Here is a 14,234-nt window from a genome sequence, read left to right as displayed (position 1 = left end):
TCTTTAATAGAATTTCTCCCTTAGAAAAGTTATTTTAAAAGGAAACCTTAGCTCTGATAGGATTATGGGGATTTTTTTCTCCTCTTTTGATCCTGGGGAAGAGAGGTAAGTTTATCATACGTCTTGGCTCCTGGCACATGTGTTTGTACAAAGCCCCTCATTTCCTTGTTTATACCCTTTTATCCCTAAACTTCAAGGTAACTCCTATTCTCCCATAGATGACCTTGCCCTCAGGGACTATTTGAATGAATGAATGAATATGACCTCTTTAAAGAATGTTGACCTATTGATTTAAATGTTGTTCAGTCTCTCAGTGGTGTTTGATTCTTTGCAGCCCCATGGACTGCAGCACACCAGGCTCCTCTGTTCTTCACTATCTCCCAAAGTTTGCTCAAATTCATGTCCATTGAGTTGGTGATGCAACCTAACCACTCCTCCTCTGCCACCCGTTTAAATGTGTTCTTATAAAAAATGTGGATTGCCATTGCTTGTGCATGGATCTTTACTTTTCTCAAAAGGGATTGTATCAAATAGCTCAATCTGTTTCCCAGTTTCCTCACCTTGCATCGTTCCTATGGATGTGAGGTTAATCCATCTATGGGCTGCCAAAATCCTCCACCTGCTCATTTACTGTTTTTTACATGTCTGTCTCTGGTCACAGGCAGCTGGGTGCTGCCAGCTCACTGAACCTCCTTGACACGTATGTTCCAGAATGGTCTTGGGCTCCTTCAGTGTATATAGTATAGACCAGGAGTGGACATGCTGGGATATGTGGATTACCCTCTTGGACTCCAAGTTCTTCTCCTTGGGGGACATCATGGAATTTGGGGTCTTGGGACCAGAGCTCAGTCTTGGCACCTTAGCTTCCTGCTAAGCCTGAAGGCCAAGGCTGTTCTGTCTCCAGCCCCTGCCTCTGGTCAGCCCACGTGGTCTCTGCCTCCTGTCCCTTGGGGGTCACATTCCTCAAACTTCTGGAAGCTGAGTCACTGCCTCCAGGGCTTTTGGAGGTGCACAGGTTGGCAGGACTGTGGTAGGCATCAGGGGCTGCCCCCAAGAAGGAGTGTGTGTGTATCTTTTTTCTCCCTTCCATTGAAGAGGACCCTGGCTGTGAGTGATGGAGGCTGGACAGGAGGTTTGGAGAAATATTTTCTCAGCAGAGTTTAGACCCGCCTGGGCAGATTTGCCTTGGGTGTGAGTCATCAGTGGGTTCTAGAACAGCCAATTCTGGAAAACCCCTTCTGTTCTGGAAAATCCACAGGCAGGCCTGTTCAAGAAATGCTAGGGGGTGGGGTGGGGTGGGAAGGGGTGGTGGCATGGGGAAAAAGCAAGAGTCGGTTCCAGCTGCCCCACCATGCCGCCAAAAGCCAGCCCCGAGGAGGAGAGGGGGGCAAGTGGCTTCACAGTGCCCCTCAGCACCCTCCTTCACCGTCACCCTTCCTGATTTTACCTGCCTGCCCCTCCCCCACCCCCGCCCCGCCACCTGGGCTGTTACTCACTTTACATGTTTCATTCAAGTGGTAAAATGTAATTATGTTATTCTATGGATGGAAAACCAACAGCGTTTGCCAGGAGTAGAGAGTAGCTTGGTCTCCTGGGTGGCACAAGTGGTAAAGAACCCGCCTGCCAATGCAGGAGACATGAGATGTGGGTTTTGATCCCTGGGTCAGGAAGATCCTCTGGAAGAGGGCATGGCAACCTACTCCAGTGTTCTTGCCTGGAGAATGCCATAGACAGAGCCTAGCGGGCTACAGCCCATAGGGTCGCAAAGATTCTGACACACACACACACACACACACACACACACACACGGTAGAAAGATACATATAACGAAAGCAGAGCAGGCTTGTTAACATGTAACTGGAGCCTGTTGCCTGCAGAAGTCTCTGGATCCCCCAGCTGCTCTTTGCCAATCAAGGGAGATGAGCAAGTGTTGGGAGGCTGTGCCAGGACAGACTGGCCTCATGCCCCTGGAAGTGGTCCTCCGGTTTGAAAAACAATTAGTAAGCTTTAGTTTTCCCTGGGAGCTGCTGTCTTCCTGCCTCACTGCTGGGCTCACATGAGAGTTCCCAGAAAACTGAAATGTACTGGATGCCTCCTAGTGATGGCATCTCCCACCAATATCCTGCACACTAAAGGCATTCAAGTTTGTGTTGTTAACAGGGAGAGAGGAACTTGAACTTCTGTGATGGTAAAGATGGTCACTTCCCAGGTGATGCTACTAGTGGTAAAGAACCCAGCTGCCAATGTAGGAAACGTAAGAGACATGGGTTCAATCCTTGGATCAGGAAGACCCCCTGGAGGAGGGCATGACAACTCACTCCAATATTCTTGCCTGGAGAATCCCATGGACAGAGGAGCCTGGCGGGCTACAGTCCATAGGGTTGCAAAGAGTCAAACACGACTGAATCAACTTAGCACAGCACAAAGACGGTTGCAGTTGTAGTAAGGGCTTATGGGTGCTAAATGTGTGTGCATGCTTAGTCACTTCAGTTGTGTCCAACTCTTTGCAACTCCATGCACTGCAGCCCACCAGACTCCTCTGTCCCTGGGATTCTCCAGGCAAGAATACTGGAGTGGGTTGCCATGCCCTCCTCCAGGGGATCTTCCTGACCCAAGGATTGAACCCACATCTCCTGCATTGGCAGGCAGGTCCCTTACCACTAGCACCATCTGGGAAGCCCAGGTGCTTAATAAATCTTGCCTAAAGAAGTGGGCAAATAATCCACTAGAACAGGGGTCCCCAACCTCTGGGGGATCTAATGCTGGATGATCTGAGGTGGAACTGATGTAATAATAGTAGAAATAAAGTGCACAATAGATGTAATGCTCTTGAATCCTCCTGAAACCATACCCTGCCTCATTGGTCCATGGAAAGCCTGTCTTCCATGAAACTTTTCTCTGGTGCCAAAAGGTTGGGGACCGCTGTACTAGAATGTAACTCCTTGAAGATGGTGTTTTCTACCTGTTCTGTGCACTGCTGTGTCCACTACCTACAACAGTGCTTAGCACCCAATAGGTGCCTCATCCATAGTTAAGTCAAAGACTGAATCAGTGAATCCATAAATTAGTGAGTGAATGAAGAAATCAATGAGCATGTGAATGAATGTCCGCCCGTTCGCTAGAGTCAAGGGATAGGCCCTTTCATCATCAAAGAAAATCTACAGAAAATAAATGCTGGAGAGGGTGTAGATAAAAGGGAACCCTTCTACACCGTTGGTGGGAATGTAAATTGGTGCGGCCACTGTGGAAAAACAGTACGGAGGTTTTTCAAAAACCTAAAAATAGAGTTACCATATGATCCAACAATCCCATTCCTGGAGAAAACTCTAATTCAAAAAGATACATATACTCCAATGTTCATAGTGGCACTGTTCACAAAAGCCAAGACATGGAAACGACCTAAAGGCCCATGGGTAGATGAATGGGGAGAACATGTGGTATATAATGGAATGCTGCTGCTGCTAAGTCGCTTCGGTCGTGTCCGACTCTGTGCGACCCCATAGACGGCAGCCCACCAGGCCCCACAGTCCCTGGGGTTCTCTAGGCAAGAACACTGGAGTGGGTTGCCATTTCCTTCTCCAATGCATGAAAGTGAAAAGTGAAAGGGAAGTGAGCCGCTCAGTTGTGCCCAACTCTTAGCGACCCCGTGGACTGCAGCCTACCAGGCTCCTCCGTCCATGGGATTTTCCAGGAAAGAGTGCTGGAGTGGGGTGAATGGAATGCTACTCAGCCATAAAAAACAATGAAATAATGCCATTTGCAGCAACATGGGTGGATCTAGAGAAGATTATCACACTAAGTGAAGTAAATCAGAAAGAGAAAGACAAATACCCTATGATGGCCCTTATACATGGAATCTAAACTATGATACAAACCAACTTATTTACAAAACTGACTCACAGACACAGAAGACAAACTTATGGTTACCAAAGGGGGAAGGGGGTGGGAGGGATAAATGAGGAGTTTCGGATGAGCAGATACAGGCTTCCCTGGTGGCTCAGACAGTAAAAAATCTGCCTGCAATGCAGGAGACCAGGTTTGATCTCTGGGTCAGGAAGATCCCCTGGAGGAGGGAATGGCTACCCACTCCAGTATTCTTGCCTGGAGAATTCCGTGGACAGAGGAGCCTGGTGGGCTACAGTCCATGGGGTTGCAAAGAGTCGGACACCACTGAGCTACTAACACTTTCACTTTGGTGGTGTGAGTTGAGGGTCCACACACTTCTATATATAAAATAAACAACAAGGATCTCCTGTACAGCACAGGAAACTGTGTTCAGTATCCTGTAATGAGGCATAATGGGGCTTTCCAGGTGGCTCAGTAGTAAAGAACCTGCCTGCCAAAACTCCTCCTGCTTGGCAGGTAGATTCTTTGCCACTGAGCCACCTGGGTTGGAAGGCCCGGTTTTCTTCTACAGTGTGTTGGGCATGCTCTCTGAGCTTTACATACCTGCATATCCAAAGGGTAAGTTTCTGAGAAAAACCCCCTGGGCTTCTAAGGAGCTGTTCTCCCCACTCAGTGGAGTGTTTACTTTCCCACGCTGGGCACGGAACATTCTTATGGGATAGCGTTTAACCAGCCTCTGGTTGGCATTGCTCTGGTCTGGGTGGCCCACTGAGGACCAGGTGAGGGGCCAGTCTCCCTCCTTGGTGGGATTTGAAAGAGGCAGTGTAGCACCCCCTCCTACCCCACCCTCAGATAACTCTGCCTCTGTCTCAGCCCAAGTAGGAAAAGGGCATCCTTTTGTTCTCTTGAAACAGTACGTGTTCTCTTTGTAGGCTATTTTTTTTTTTTTCCGTAACGTAGGGCTTCCCAGGTGGCTCAATAGTAAAGAATCCACCTGCCATTGCAGGAGACACAGGAAACTCGGGTTTGATCCCTGGGTGGGGAAAATCCCCTGGAGGAAGGCATGGCAACCCATCCCAGTATTCTTGCCTGGAGAATCCATGGACAGAGGAACCTGGCAGGCTACTGCTCATAGGGTCGCAAAGAGTTGGATGCGACTGAGTGACTAAGCCGCATGCAAATTCATTATTGACCAGGGCATGCTGAGTGGTTTTTCCAGAAACTAGTGCCTGTGGCTAGGGATTTTTATTTTGGCTGGCCAAAATTAATTCCTGTTATTTCACTAACACTCTGTGGGTTATTATATTCAATAGTTTCCACTGTGTGTGTCCGCGCTAAGTCACTTCAGTCGTGTCCAACTCTTTACGACCCTATGGAATATAGCCCACCAGGCTTCTCCGTCCATGGGATTTCCCAGGCAAGAGTACTGGAGTGGGCTGCCATGACCTCCTCCAGGGGATCTTATTGACCCAAGGACTGAATCTGTGTCTTTTGTGTCTCCTGCATTGGCAGGTGGGTTCGTTACCACTGTGCCACCTGAGAAGCCACACCTGTAAAGTCTTCTCCAGCACCATGAGTTTCATTTTCACTTTCCATTTCAGAATCCATCACTAAGATTTTTTGTCTTTTTTTTTTTGGTCTAATATTCACATCATCTGAATCAGAATTATAATCTGAAGAACTGTCATCTTCTAAGATACTGGTATATGTGTTGCTCAGACAATCAGAAAAAGTATCTGCATAAAATTCAATGAAAAATACTTCTTTACTCAAAATTTTGTAATACATTACTTTTGAAAATTTTTGGTAATAAACTTGCATTTATAATATACATAGTTCAGTTCAGTCGCTCAGTCATGTCTGACTCTTTGCGACCCCATGAATCGCAGCACGCCAGGCCTCCCTGTCCATCACCAACTCCCGGAGTTCACTCAGACTCACGTCCATCGAGTCAGTGATGCCATCCAGCCATCTCATCCTCTGTCATCCCCTTCTCCTCCTGCCCCCAATCCCTCCCAGCATCAGAGTCTTTTCCAACGAGTCAACTCTTCGCATGAGGTAGCCAAAGTACTGGAGTTTCAGCTTTAGCATCATTCCTTCCAAAGAAATCCCAGGGCTGATCTCCTTCAGAATGGACTGGTTGCATCTCCTTGCAGTCCAAGGGACCCTCAAGAGTCTTCTTCAACATCACAGTTCAAAAGCAGGAATTCTTCGGCGTTCAGCTTTCTTCACAGTCCGATTCTCACATCCATACATGACCACTGGAAAAACCATAGCCTGACTAGACGGACCTTTGTTGGCAAAGTAATGTCTCTGCTTTTCAATATGCTATCTAGGTTGGTCATAACTTTTCTTCCAAGGAGTAAGCATGTTTTAATTTCATGGCTGCAGTCAGCATCTGCAGTGATTTTGGAGCCCCCAAAAATAAAGTCTGACACTGTTTCCACTGTTTCCCCATCTATTTCCCATAAAGTCATGGGACCAGATGCCATGATCTTCGTTTTCTGAATGTTGAGCTTTAAGCCAACTTTTTCACTCTCCTCTTTCACTTTCATCAAGAGGCTTTTTAGTTCCTCTTCACTTTCTGCCATAAGGGTGGTGTCATCTGCATGTCTGAGGTTATTGATATTTCTCCCAGCAATCTTGATTCCAGCTAGTGCTTCTTCCAGCCCAGTGTTTCTCATGATGTACTCTGCATAGAAGTTAAATAATCAGGGTGACAATATACAGCCTTGACGTACTCCTTTTCCTATTTGGAACCAGTCTGTTGTTCCATGTCCAGTTCTAACTGTTGCTTCCTGACCTGCATATAGGTTTCTCAATAAGGTTGGATCAAAAACCCCTGAGGGAGAAAAATGTGAATGATAATGACAGAAGTTGGATAATGAATCTTTGATCAACTTTAAGTTCTAACAACTTCACGCAGTGATGTTAATTGTATCACTGTCTAAAAACGTATTGATACATCTCCAGTCAATAACATTTGGGTGATAAAAGATATATTAATATGTCTCCAGTCGATAACGTGTTAAGGTAATAGGGAAGCCAGGACTTTACTTCTTTGGGGGAAAAAAATCTCTTTTAAGCAATTTCTTGTTGCCCATAAAATATGGGCCCAACCCAGGTAAAATAGTCATGTTATGATTTGTGAGTATTTCATCAGTTCAGTTCAGTTTAGTCGCTCAGTCGTGTACGACTCTTTTTGACCCCATGGCCTGCAGCACGCCAGGCTTCCTTGTCCATCAGCAACTCCAGGAGCTTGCTCAGATTCATGTCCAAAGAGTCGGTGATGCCATCCAACCATCTCATCCTCTGTCATTCCCTTCTCCTCCTGCCTTCAATCTTTCCCAGCATCAGGGTCTTTTCCAGTGAGTCAGTTCTTTGCATCAGGTGGCCAAAGTATTGGAGTTTCAGCTTCAGCATCAGTCCTTCCAATGAATATTCAGGACTGATTTCCTTTAGGATGGACTGGTTTAATCTCCTTGCAGTCCAAGGGACTCTCAGGAGTCTTCTCCAACACCACAGTTTAAAAGCATCAGTTGTTCGGCATCAGTTGTTTCTCTTTCTCATGTCAAAGAGAAAAACAATATGGTTACAAAGTCCCTAAAAGTGAGACAGGGTCTTAGACTTGCAGTCCCCACCACATTCAGGAGCACTGGTATACTCACATGTAACAGTTCTCTGCATATTAAAATCTGTGACAGGACCATATACATTTCAGGGCACACTGGTCCAAAACTTCAGTGTGCATAAGGACCCTTGGGCAACTAACTAAAAATCTAGACTTCGAGGTCCCACTGTGATTCATTCGTTCATTCAATGGATGTTTATTGAGTTCCTACTATGAGTAGAGTTGCCATATTTAGCAAATAAGAATGCAGGATGTCCAGTTCAACTTGAATTTCAGATCAACAGCAAACAACTTTCTAGTGTAAGTATGTGTTATGCAATATTGAGACATATCAGTAAATCCCCTACATATGAACCTTCAAGTTGTGAACTTTCAAAGATGTGAACGTGCATTGCATTAACATCAGGAGTGAGTGAAATTGCAGCTTGCCTTCCTGGGTCAGGAAGATGCCCTGGAGGAGGAAATGGCAGCCCACTCCAGTATTCTTGCCTGGAAAATCCCATGGACAGAGAAGCTTGGTGGGCTACAGTCCAAAGGGTCGAAAAGAATCAGACACGACTAAGTGACTATGCACACACTGTCTCCTATTACTGACGATCCTTCGGCTCTACCATCTCCCACCTCCTCTGCTTCCTCGAGTCAGTAATTCTTCTTGCCTGTTCACTTGATGCCAGCCCCTGTATGGCAGCTGTAGTACTGTAGTACTGTAGTTTCAAGGTACTGTACTGTAAGAGTAAAAATGTTTTATTTTATTTTTTTATCTATTATTTGTGTGAAAAGTATTATAAACCTATTATAGTACAGTACTGTATCACCAACTGTGTTAATTGGGTATCTAGGCTAATCTTGTTGGATTTAGAAACAAATTGGACTTACTGTACTAAAAATGCTTTGTTGTTGATCTGAAATTCACATGTAACTGGGTGTGCGGTATTTTATCTGACAGCCCTCACTCTGCACTAAGCTCTGTGCCTGGCGATGGGTGGAGGGGATGCAGCAATGGATAAAGCAAAGCACCTGACCTCTTGGAGCTCACATGCTAGGGAGGGAGACAGACAAGCCCATAGATTAATCGAAGGAAGGGTGTTGAGGGACACTGTGGCAGGGTACCATTCCAGGCTTGTCCAGAACAGAGCACACGTCACCTCGTTATTTGTTGTTGCCGAGTTGCTGAGTCGTGTCCAACTCCTTTTCGACCCCAGGGACTATAGCCCGAGAGGCTCCTCTGTCCAGGGGATTTCCCAGTCAAGAATACTGGAGTGGGTTGACATTACCTCCTCATTGGGCCCTGACAAGTCTGGGAAGGGTGTCAGCGCAGTCCACCTCTAAAGAACCTTCTCTCAGGTGAGGGGCACCATGAAAATTAGAACTGCTCATACATAGATCTAGAGCTGCTGGAGATGACAGGGAAGAGAACGGACGTTTTATACACGGTGGCGTGTCATACTTTTAGTACACTCAGTTCTGGGGGGCACTTATGGTTGGTTAAATGCAAGTTCTTCCCTGGTGGCTCAGTTGGTAAAGTTGGCCTGTGATGCAGGAGACCTGGGTTTGATCCCTGGGTTGGGAAGATTCTCCTGGAGGAGGGCATGGCAACCCCCTTTAGTATTCTTGCCTGGAGAATCCGCATGGACAGAGGAGCCTGGCGGGTTGCGATCTACGGGGTGGCAAAGAGTCAGGCACGACCGAGCGACTAAGCACACAAATGCAAGTTCAGTTTCCTTCTGATACCGCAAATGTTCCCCGCAGACGCTGCAGGAGATCTTCCAGACGGAGAACACCATCATGCTGCTGGAAAGGTCCATCATGGCCAAGGAGTGCCCGCTGAAGGTGGCACAGACGAGGCTGGAGTGCCGGACCCGGCGCCCCAACGTGGAGCTGTGCAGGGACAGCCCCCAGTTCAAGTGAGTAGCAGGGTGGGGGTCAGGGGCCGGCAGGGGAGGGGCAGGTCTCAGGAACTGGGAAATGGACCCTCCACCCATCAGGAGACCGGGGTCTACGACTCCACAGCGCACTGGGGGCCTGGGGCTCTGAGGATGCCCTTGGCAGTCTCCCCACCAATGGAGGCCACCCCTTTGCGCTGCCGCCTTCTCATCTAAGTGAGGACGGTTTTGTAGGCCTGTTCTGCTGCGGGAACTCTCCAAGCCAATGAGAAGCTGCCGCCCAGCCTGGAGGCGTGGTCCTTGCCCTTTGATCGCTCCAACCGCCCCCCACCCTGCCCCCCCGCCCCCCCCCCAATCCCCGCCCCGTCTCTCCAGGCTCCTGTGAAAGAGATGCCCAGCCCACACCTCACCCATCCTCCAGCGCCCTTTCTGTGAAATTCTCACCTGCAAGCCCTTGCTGCTAAGTCACTTCAGTCGTGTCCGACTCTGTGGGATCTCATAGACGGCAGCCCACCAGGCTCCCCCGTCCCTGGGATTCTCCAGGCAAGAACACTGGAGTGGGTTGCCATTTCCTTCTCCAATGCATGAAAGTGAAAAGTGAAAGTGAAGTCGCTCAGTCCTGTCCGGCTCTTCGCGACCCCATGGACTGCAGCCTACCAGGCTCCTCCGTCCATGGGATTTTTCAGGCAAGAGTACTGGAGTGGGGTGCCATCGCCTTGGAACAGCCCAATCCTGCCCGTCCCACTTAGCTAAGGAGGAACTGCTTCTTTTGACGGGAGAGTGGCACAAAGCTCACTGCAGGCCCAGAAACAGGGTTTTTGGAGTCTAGGGGTGGGGGTTTGGGATGGCACGATGATCAGGCAAGGAAGGAAATGGCCACTGGACTTGGGGAGTGTTTTTCCTGTGACCTGCTGTGTGACTTGGGGCTGGTCGCTTGACTGCTCTGTCCCCTCCAAGCTCAGGACACTGTCTTCATTCTCTGTGGCCATGTGACAGGCTTCCCCCACAACTCAGTGGCTCGTCTTCCTTCTGAGCTGAGATAATGAGGCAAACAGAGCTGGAGGAGAAAGAGGAGGAAGAAAAATATTCAGAGAGAAAATGCTGAGTGGTGCCGTGTGCTGAGGTTTCTACAGCCTTGGTCACTGCCTGGGAATAAAATTCAGGTTCTTATTTGCACAAACTGCATATCAAGTGGTCAGAAGCTATGTGTGGCTGGAGGCGTGGAATGGACTGTCTCCATCGCTGCTGAAAATTCTGCTGGACAGCGCTGGCTGAGAGAGCCCTAAGGAAAGAAGGGTCTCCAGGCTGCTGTTGTCACCTTTCTCTAGCTCAGGCTTGTCACTGGGAAGCTCACCCTGATATCAACCCGGGTCCTCCCAGCAGCGTGTCCTCCAGTTCTGAGCACTGTCTCTCCCCCAACCTCCAGGTGGGTCCCAGCCCCACAACCAACCCACCATCACAGCTCACCAGGTGTATTCATGACCCAAGGCTGCTGTGACAAATGACCACAAGCTGGGTGGCTTAAAACAATAGGATTTCTCCTCTGAAACTTGCAAAGGCCAAACCTCTGAAATCAGAGTATCGGCAGGGTTGATTCTCTCTGGGGGTTCTGAGAGTGCGTCTTCACCCGGCCCCTCTCCTGGCTCCTGGTGGTGGCTGGCAGCCCTTGGCTTGTAGCTGCATCATTGCATCTGCCTCCATCTTCACATGGCCTTCCTCCCTGTGTGTGTCTGTGTTTCAAATCTCCCACTCCTTTCTCTTATAAGGAGATCAGTCATTGGATTTAGGGTCCATCCTTGGTGGCTCAGACAGTAAATAATCTGCCTGTAATGGGGGAGATCCAGGTTTGATCCCTGGGCCGGGAAGATCCCCTGGAGGAGGGCAGGTAAACCCATTCCAGTATTCTGGGAGAATCCCATGGACAGAGGAGCCTGGCAGGCTACAGTCCATGGGGTCACACAGAGTCAGACAGGACTGACTGACTGAGCACAGCACACTTAATGGAGGATAATTTCATCTCAAGATGCTTAACTGAATTCCGTCCACAAAAATCCTTCTTCCAAAAAGCATCACATCACAGGTACTGGGGTTCAGACGTGGTGTCTGGTATCTTTCACTCAGCATCATGTCTTCAAGGTCCATCCATGTTGTGGTACATATCAGCACTTCATTCCTTTTCATTCAGTTCAGTTCAGTTCGGTTCAGTCACTCAGTCATGCCCAGCTCTTTGCGACCCCATGAACTGCACCATGCCAGGCTTCCCTGTCCATCACCAGCTCCCGGAGCTTGCTCAAACTCACGTCCATCAAGTCAGTGATGCCCTCCAACCATCTTGTCCTCTGTTGTCCCCTTCTTCTCCTGCCTTCAATCTTCCCAGCATCAGAGTCTTTTCCAATAAGTCCGTTCTTTGCATTCCTTTTCATTACATCTGAATAATATCCTCATGTGGGGACAGAGCATATTTTGTGCATCCATTCATCTTTCGATGGACATTTGGGTTGTTTTCACCTTTTGACTCTTGTTATTTGTGCCGCGGGCTTCCCTGATGGCTCAGACGGTAAAGGATTTGCCTGAAATGCAGGAGACTGGATTCAATCCCTGGGTAGGGAAGATACCCTGAAGAAGGGAATAGCTACCTACACCAGTATTCTTGCCTGGAGAACTCCATGGACAGAGGAGCCTGGCCGGCTATAGTCCATGCAGTTGCAAGAGTCAGACACAACTGAGGAGCTAACACTTTCACTGGCTTTTCATTCGCGCCACACGAGTATTTGTGCAAGGATTTGAGTGTCTGTTTATACTTCCCTGGTAGCTTAGCTGGTAAAGAATCTGCCTGCTGTTCAGGAGACCCTGGTTTGATTCCTGGGTTGGGGAGATCCTCTGGAGAAGGGATAGGCTACCCACTTCTGTATTCTTGGGTTTCTCTGGTGGCTCAGCTGGTAAAGAATCCGCCTGTAATGTGGGAGACCTGGGTTGGAAGATCCCCTGGAGAAGGGAAAGGCTACCCACTCTAGTATTCTGGCCTGGAGAACTCCATGAACTGTATAGTCCATGGGGTTGCCAAGAGTCGGACATGACTGAGCGGCTTGCACTTCACTTCACTTTTGGTTCTTGTGGGTCCTGTCTTGAGTCTGTGCTTAAGTGAGGAAACACTGGCTTGTTTTCCTGAACACCCCGTCTGTGTCTCGCTTTGTGCTCACCGTCCTCAGCAACTCTACAGGGTGTTCACCCACCTGCCTGCCCGCCTCTGTCTTTCCTGCTGGCTGAGCCCCACCCACCTGGCTCTCTGAGTTCCCCAGCGCCTGGCACATGGGAGAGGCACATATGGCCTCCGGCTGGCCGAACCCAACTTCCCCTCTGCTCTCTCCCAGGCTGGTGAACGAGGTGTTCACCATCGACGACACCCTGCAGACCCTCAAGCTGAGGCTGCGGGAGACCCGGGACACGCTGCAGCTGTTGGTCATGACCAAGTGCCGGCTGGAGCACGAACTGGCCATCAAGGCCAACACCCTGTGCATTGACAAGGAGAAGTGCATGGCGATGAGGAAGACCTTCCCCAGCACCCCGTGCATGGGCATCTGCCCTTGAGCCTGCCCGTCCCTCCACCCCCACCCCGCCCCGCTCCACGCACGCTCCTTACATAACACAGAATTTGCAAAGGCAGAAAAACAAAAATAAAAGAAAGTGTCATTTTTCTCCCTTTCCTCCTATCATGAAAAAAAAATAATATGTATATATATATGTAAAGAGCCAAAATAAATGTGCCCAAACCAGAGACCTGGGAGCTTGTTCCTTGCTGCGGAACCGGCCTCTCGATGGATCCCAGGGTGGAGACATGCTGTTACCCGTCGGGGACTGAATGTTGTGAGGTTGTCAGCCTCCCCAGGAACGGAAGAGACCGCATTTTTAAAAACCTGTTTGTCTGTTAAGGAGCACAGCATAGACCATGGTGTCCAAAGACTGGACATCGGAGCTAGGAGTCCCGAGGCCAGCTGTGACTTAGGAGCCGAGGGGCCTTGTACAAGTTCCCAGACTGAGCTTGTTTCTATAAAACAAGGTTGGTCCAAGGTGGAGGTGACTGTCAGCCATGTGGGGCAGTGCAAAAGAAATTAGGAACTGGAGCCAGAAGTCCTGGGTTTGAATCCTGCCCTTAATAGACAAATTTACTTATTTATTTACTTTTATTTTGTAATAGAGTATTGTTACAGTATAATTGACTTCCCTGGTGGCTCAGATGGTAAAGCATCTGCCTACAATGCAGGAAGCCTGGATTCAATCCCTGGGTTGGGAAGATCTCCTGGAGAAGGAAATGGCAGCCCACTCCAGTACTCTTGCCTGGAAAATCCCATGGAGGGAGCAGCCTGGTAGGCTACAGTCCATGGGGTCTCAAAGAGTCAGACACGACTGAGCGACTTCACTTTCACCGTATAATTATCTATAATCCATTACATTATTGTTATAGAGTATTGTTGTTGTTGGGGGCTCCCCTGGTGGCTCAGATGGTAAAGAATCTACGTGCAGTGCAGAAGACCTGGGTTCAAGCCCTGGGTCAGGAAGATCCCCTGGAGAAGGGAATGGCAACCCACTCCAGTATTCTTGCCTGGAGAATTCCCTGGACAGAGGAAGATGGGCTACAGTCCATGGAGTTGCAAAGTCACTAAGTTGTGTCTGACTCTTTGAGACCCCGTGGACTGTAGCCCACCAGGCTCCCCTGTCCATGGGACTTCCCAGGCAAGATTACTGGAATGGGTTGTCATTTCCTTCTCCAGGGATCGAACCCGGGTCTCCTGCTTGGCAGGCAGATTCTTTACCACTGAGCCAACTAACTATACTTCAAGTCAAAAAAAAAAAGTGCAGAATAAGATGGCATTGAA

At 48.8% G+C, this 14,234-nt stretch overlaps 1 protein-coding gene across 1 annotated transcript in view; it reads left to right on the top strand.

Moving 5' to 3' along the window:
* The window catches only part of TEKT5 (tektin 5), a 49,535-nt gene extending 36,400 nt beyond the window's left edge, over window positions 1–13,135 (top strand). Inside the window, 2 exon segments of the mRNA NM_001046259.2 lie at window positions 9,227–9,381; window positions 12,732–13,135. Of these exon segments, the coding sequence (NP_001039724.1) occupies window positions 9,227–9,381; window positions 12,732–12,948 (372 nt within the window). The 3' untranslated portion in view covers window positions 12,949–13,135.
* The last annotated feature ends 1,099 nt before the right edge of the window (window positions 13,136–14,234 follow it).

The sequence above is a fragment of the Bos taurus genome, chromosome 25, assembly GCF_002263795.3.
Source record: "Bos taurus isolate L1 Dominette 01449 registration number 42190680 breed Hereford chromosome 25, ARS-UCD2.0, whole genome shotgun sequence".
Classification (NCBI taxonomy): domain Eukaryota; kingdom Metazoa; phylum Chordata; class Mammalia; order Artiodactyla; family Bovidae; genus Bos; species Bos taurus.
Note: the sequence above shows the minus strand (reverse complement) of the source record. Positions and strands in the feature narration are given on the sequence as shown.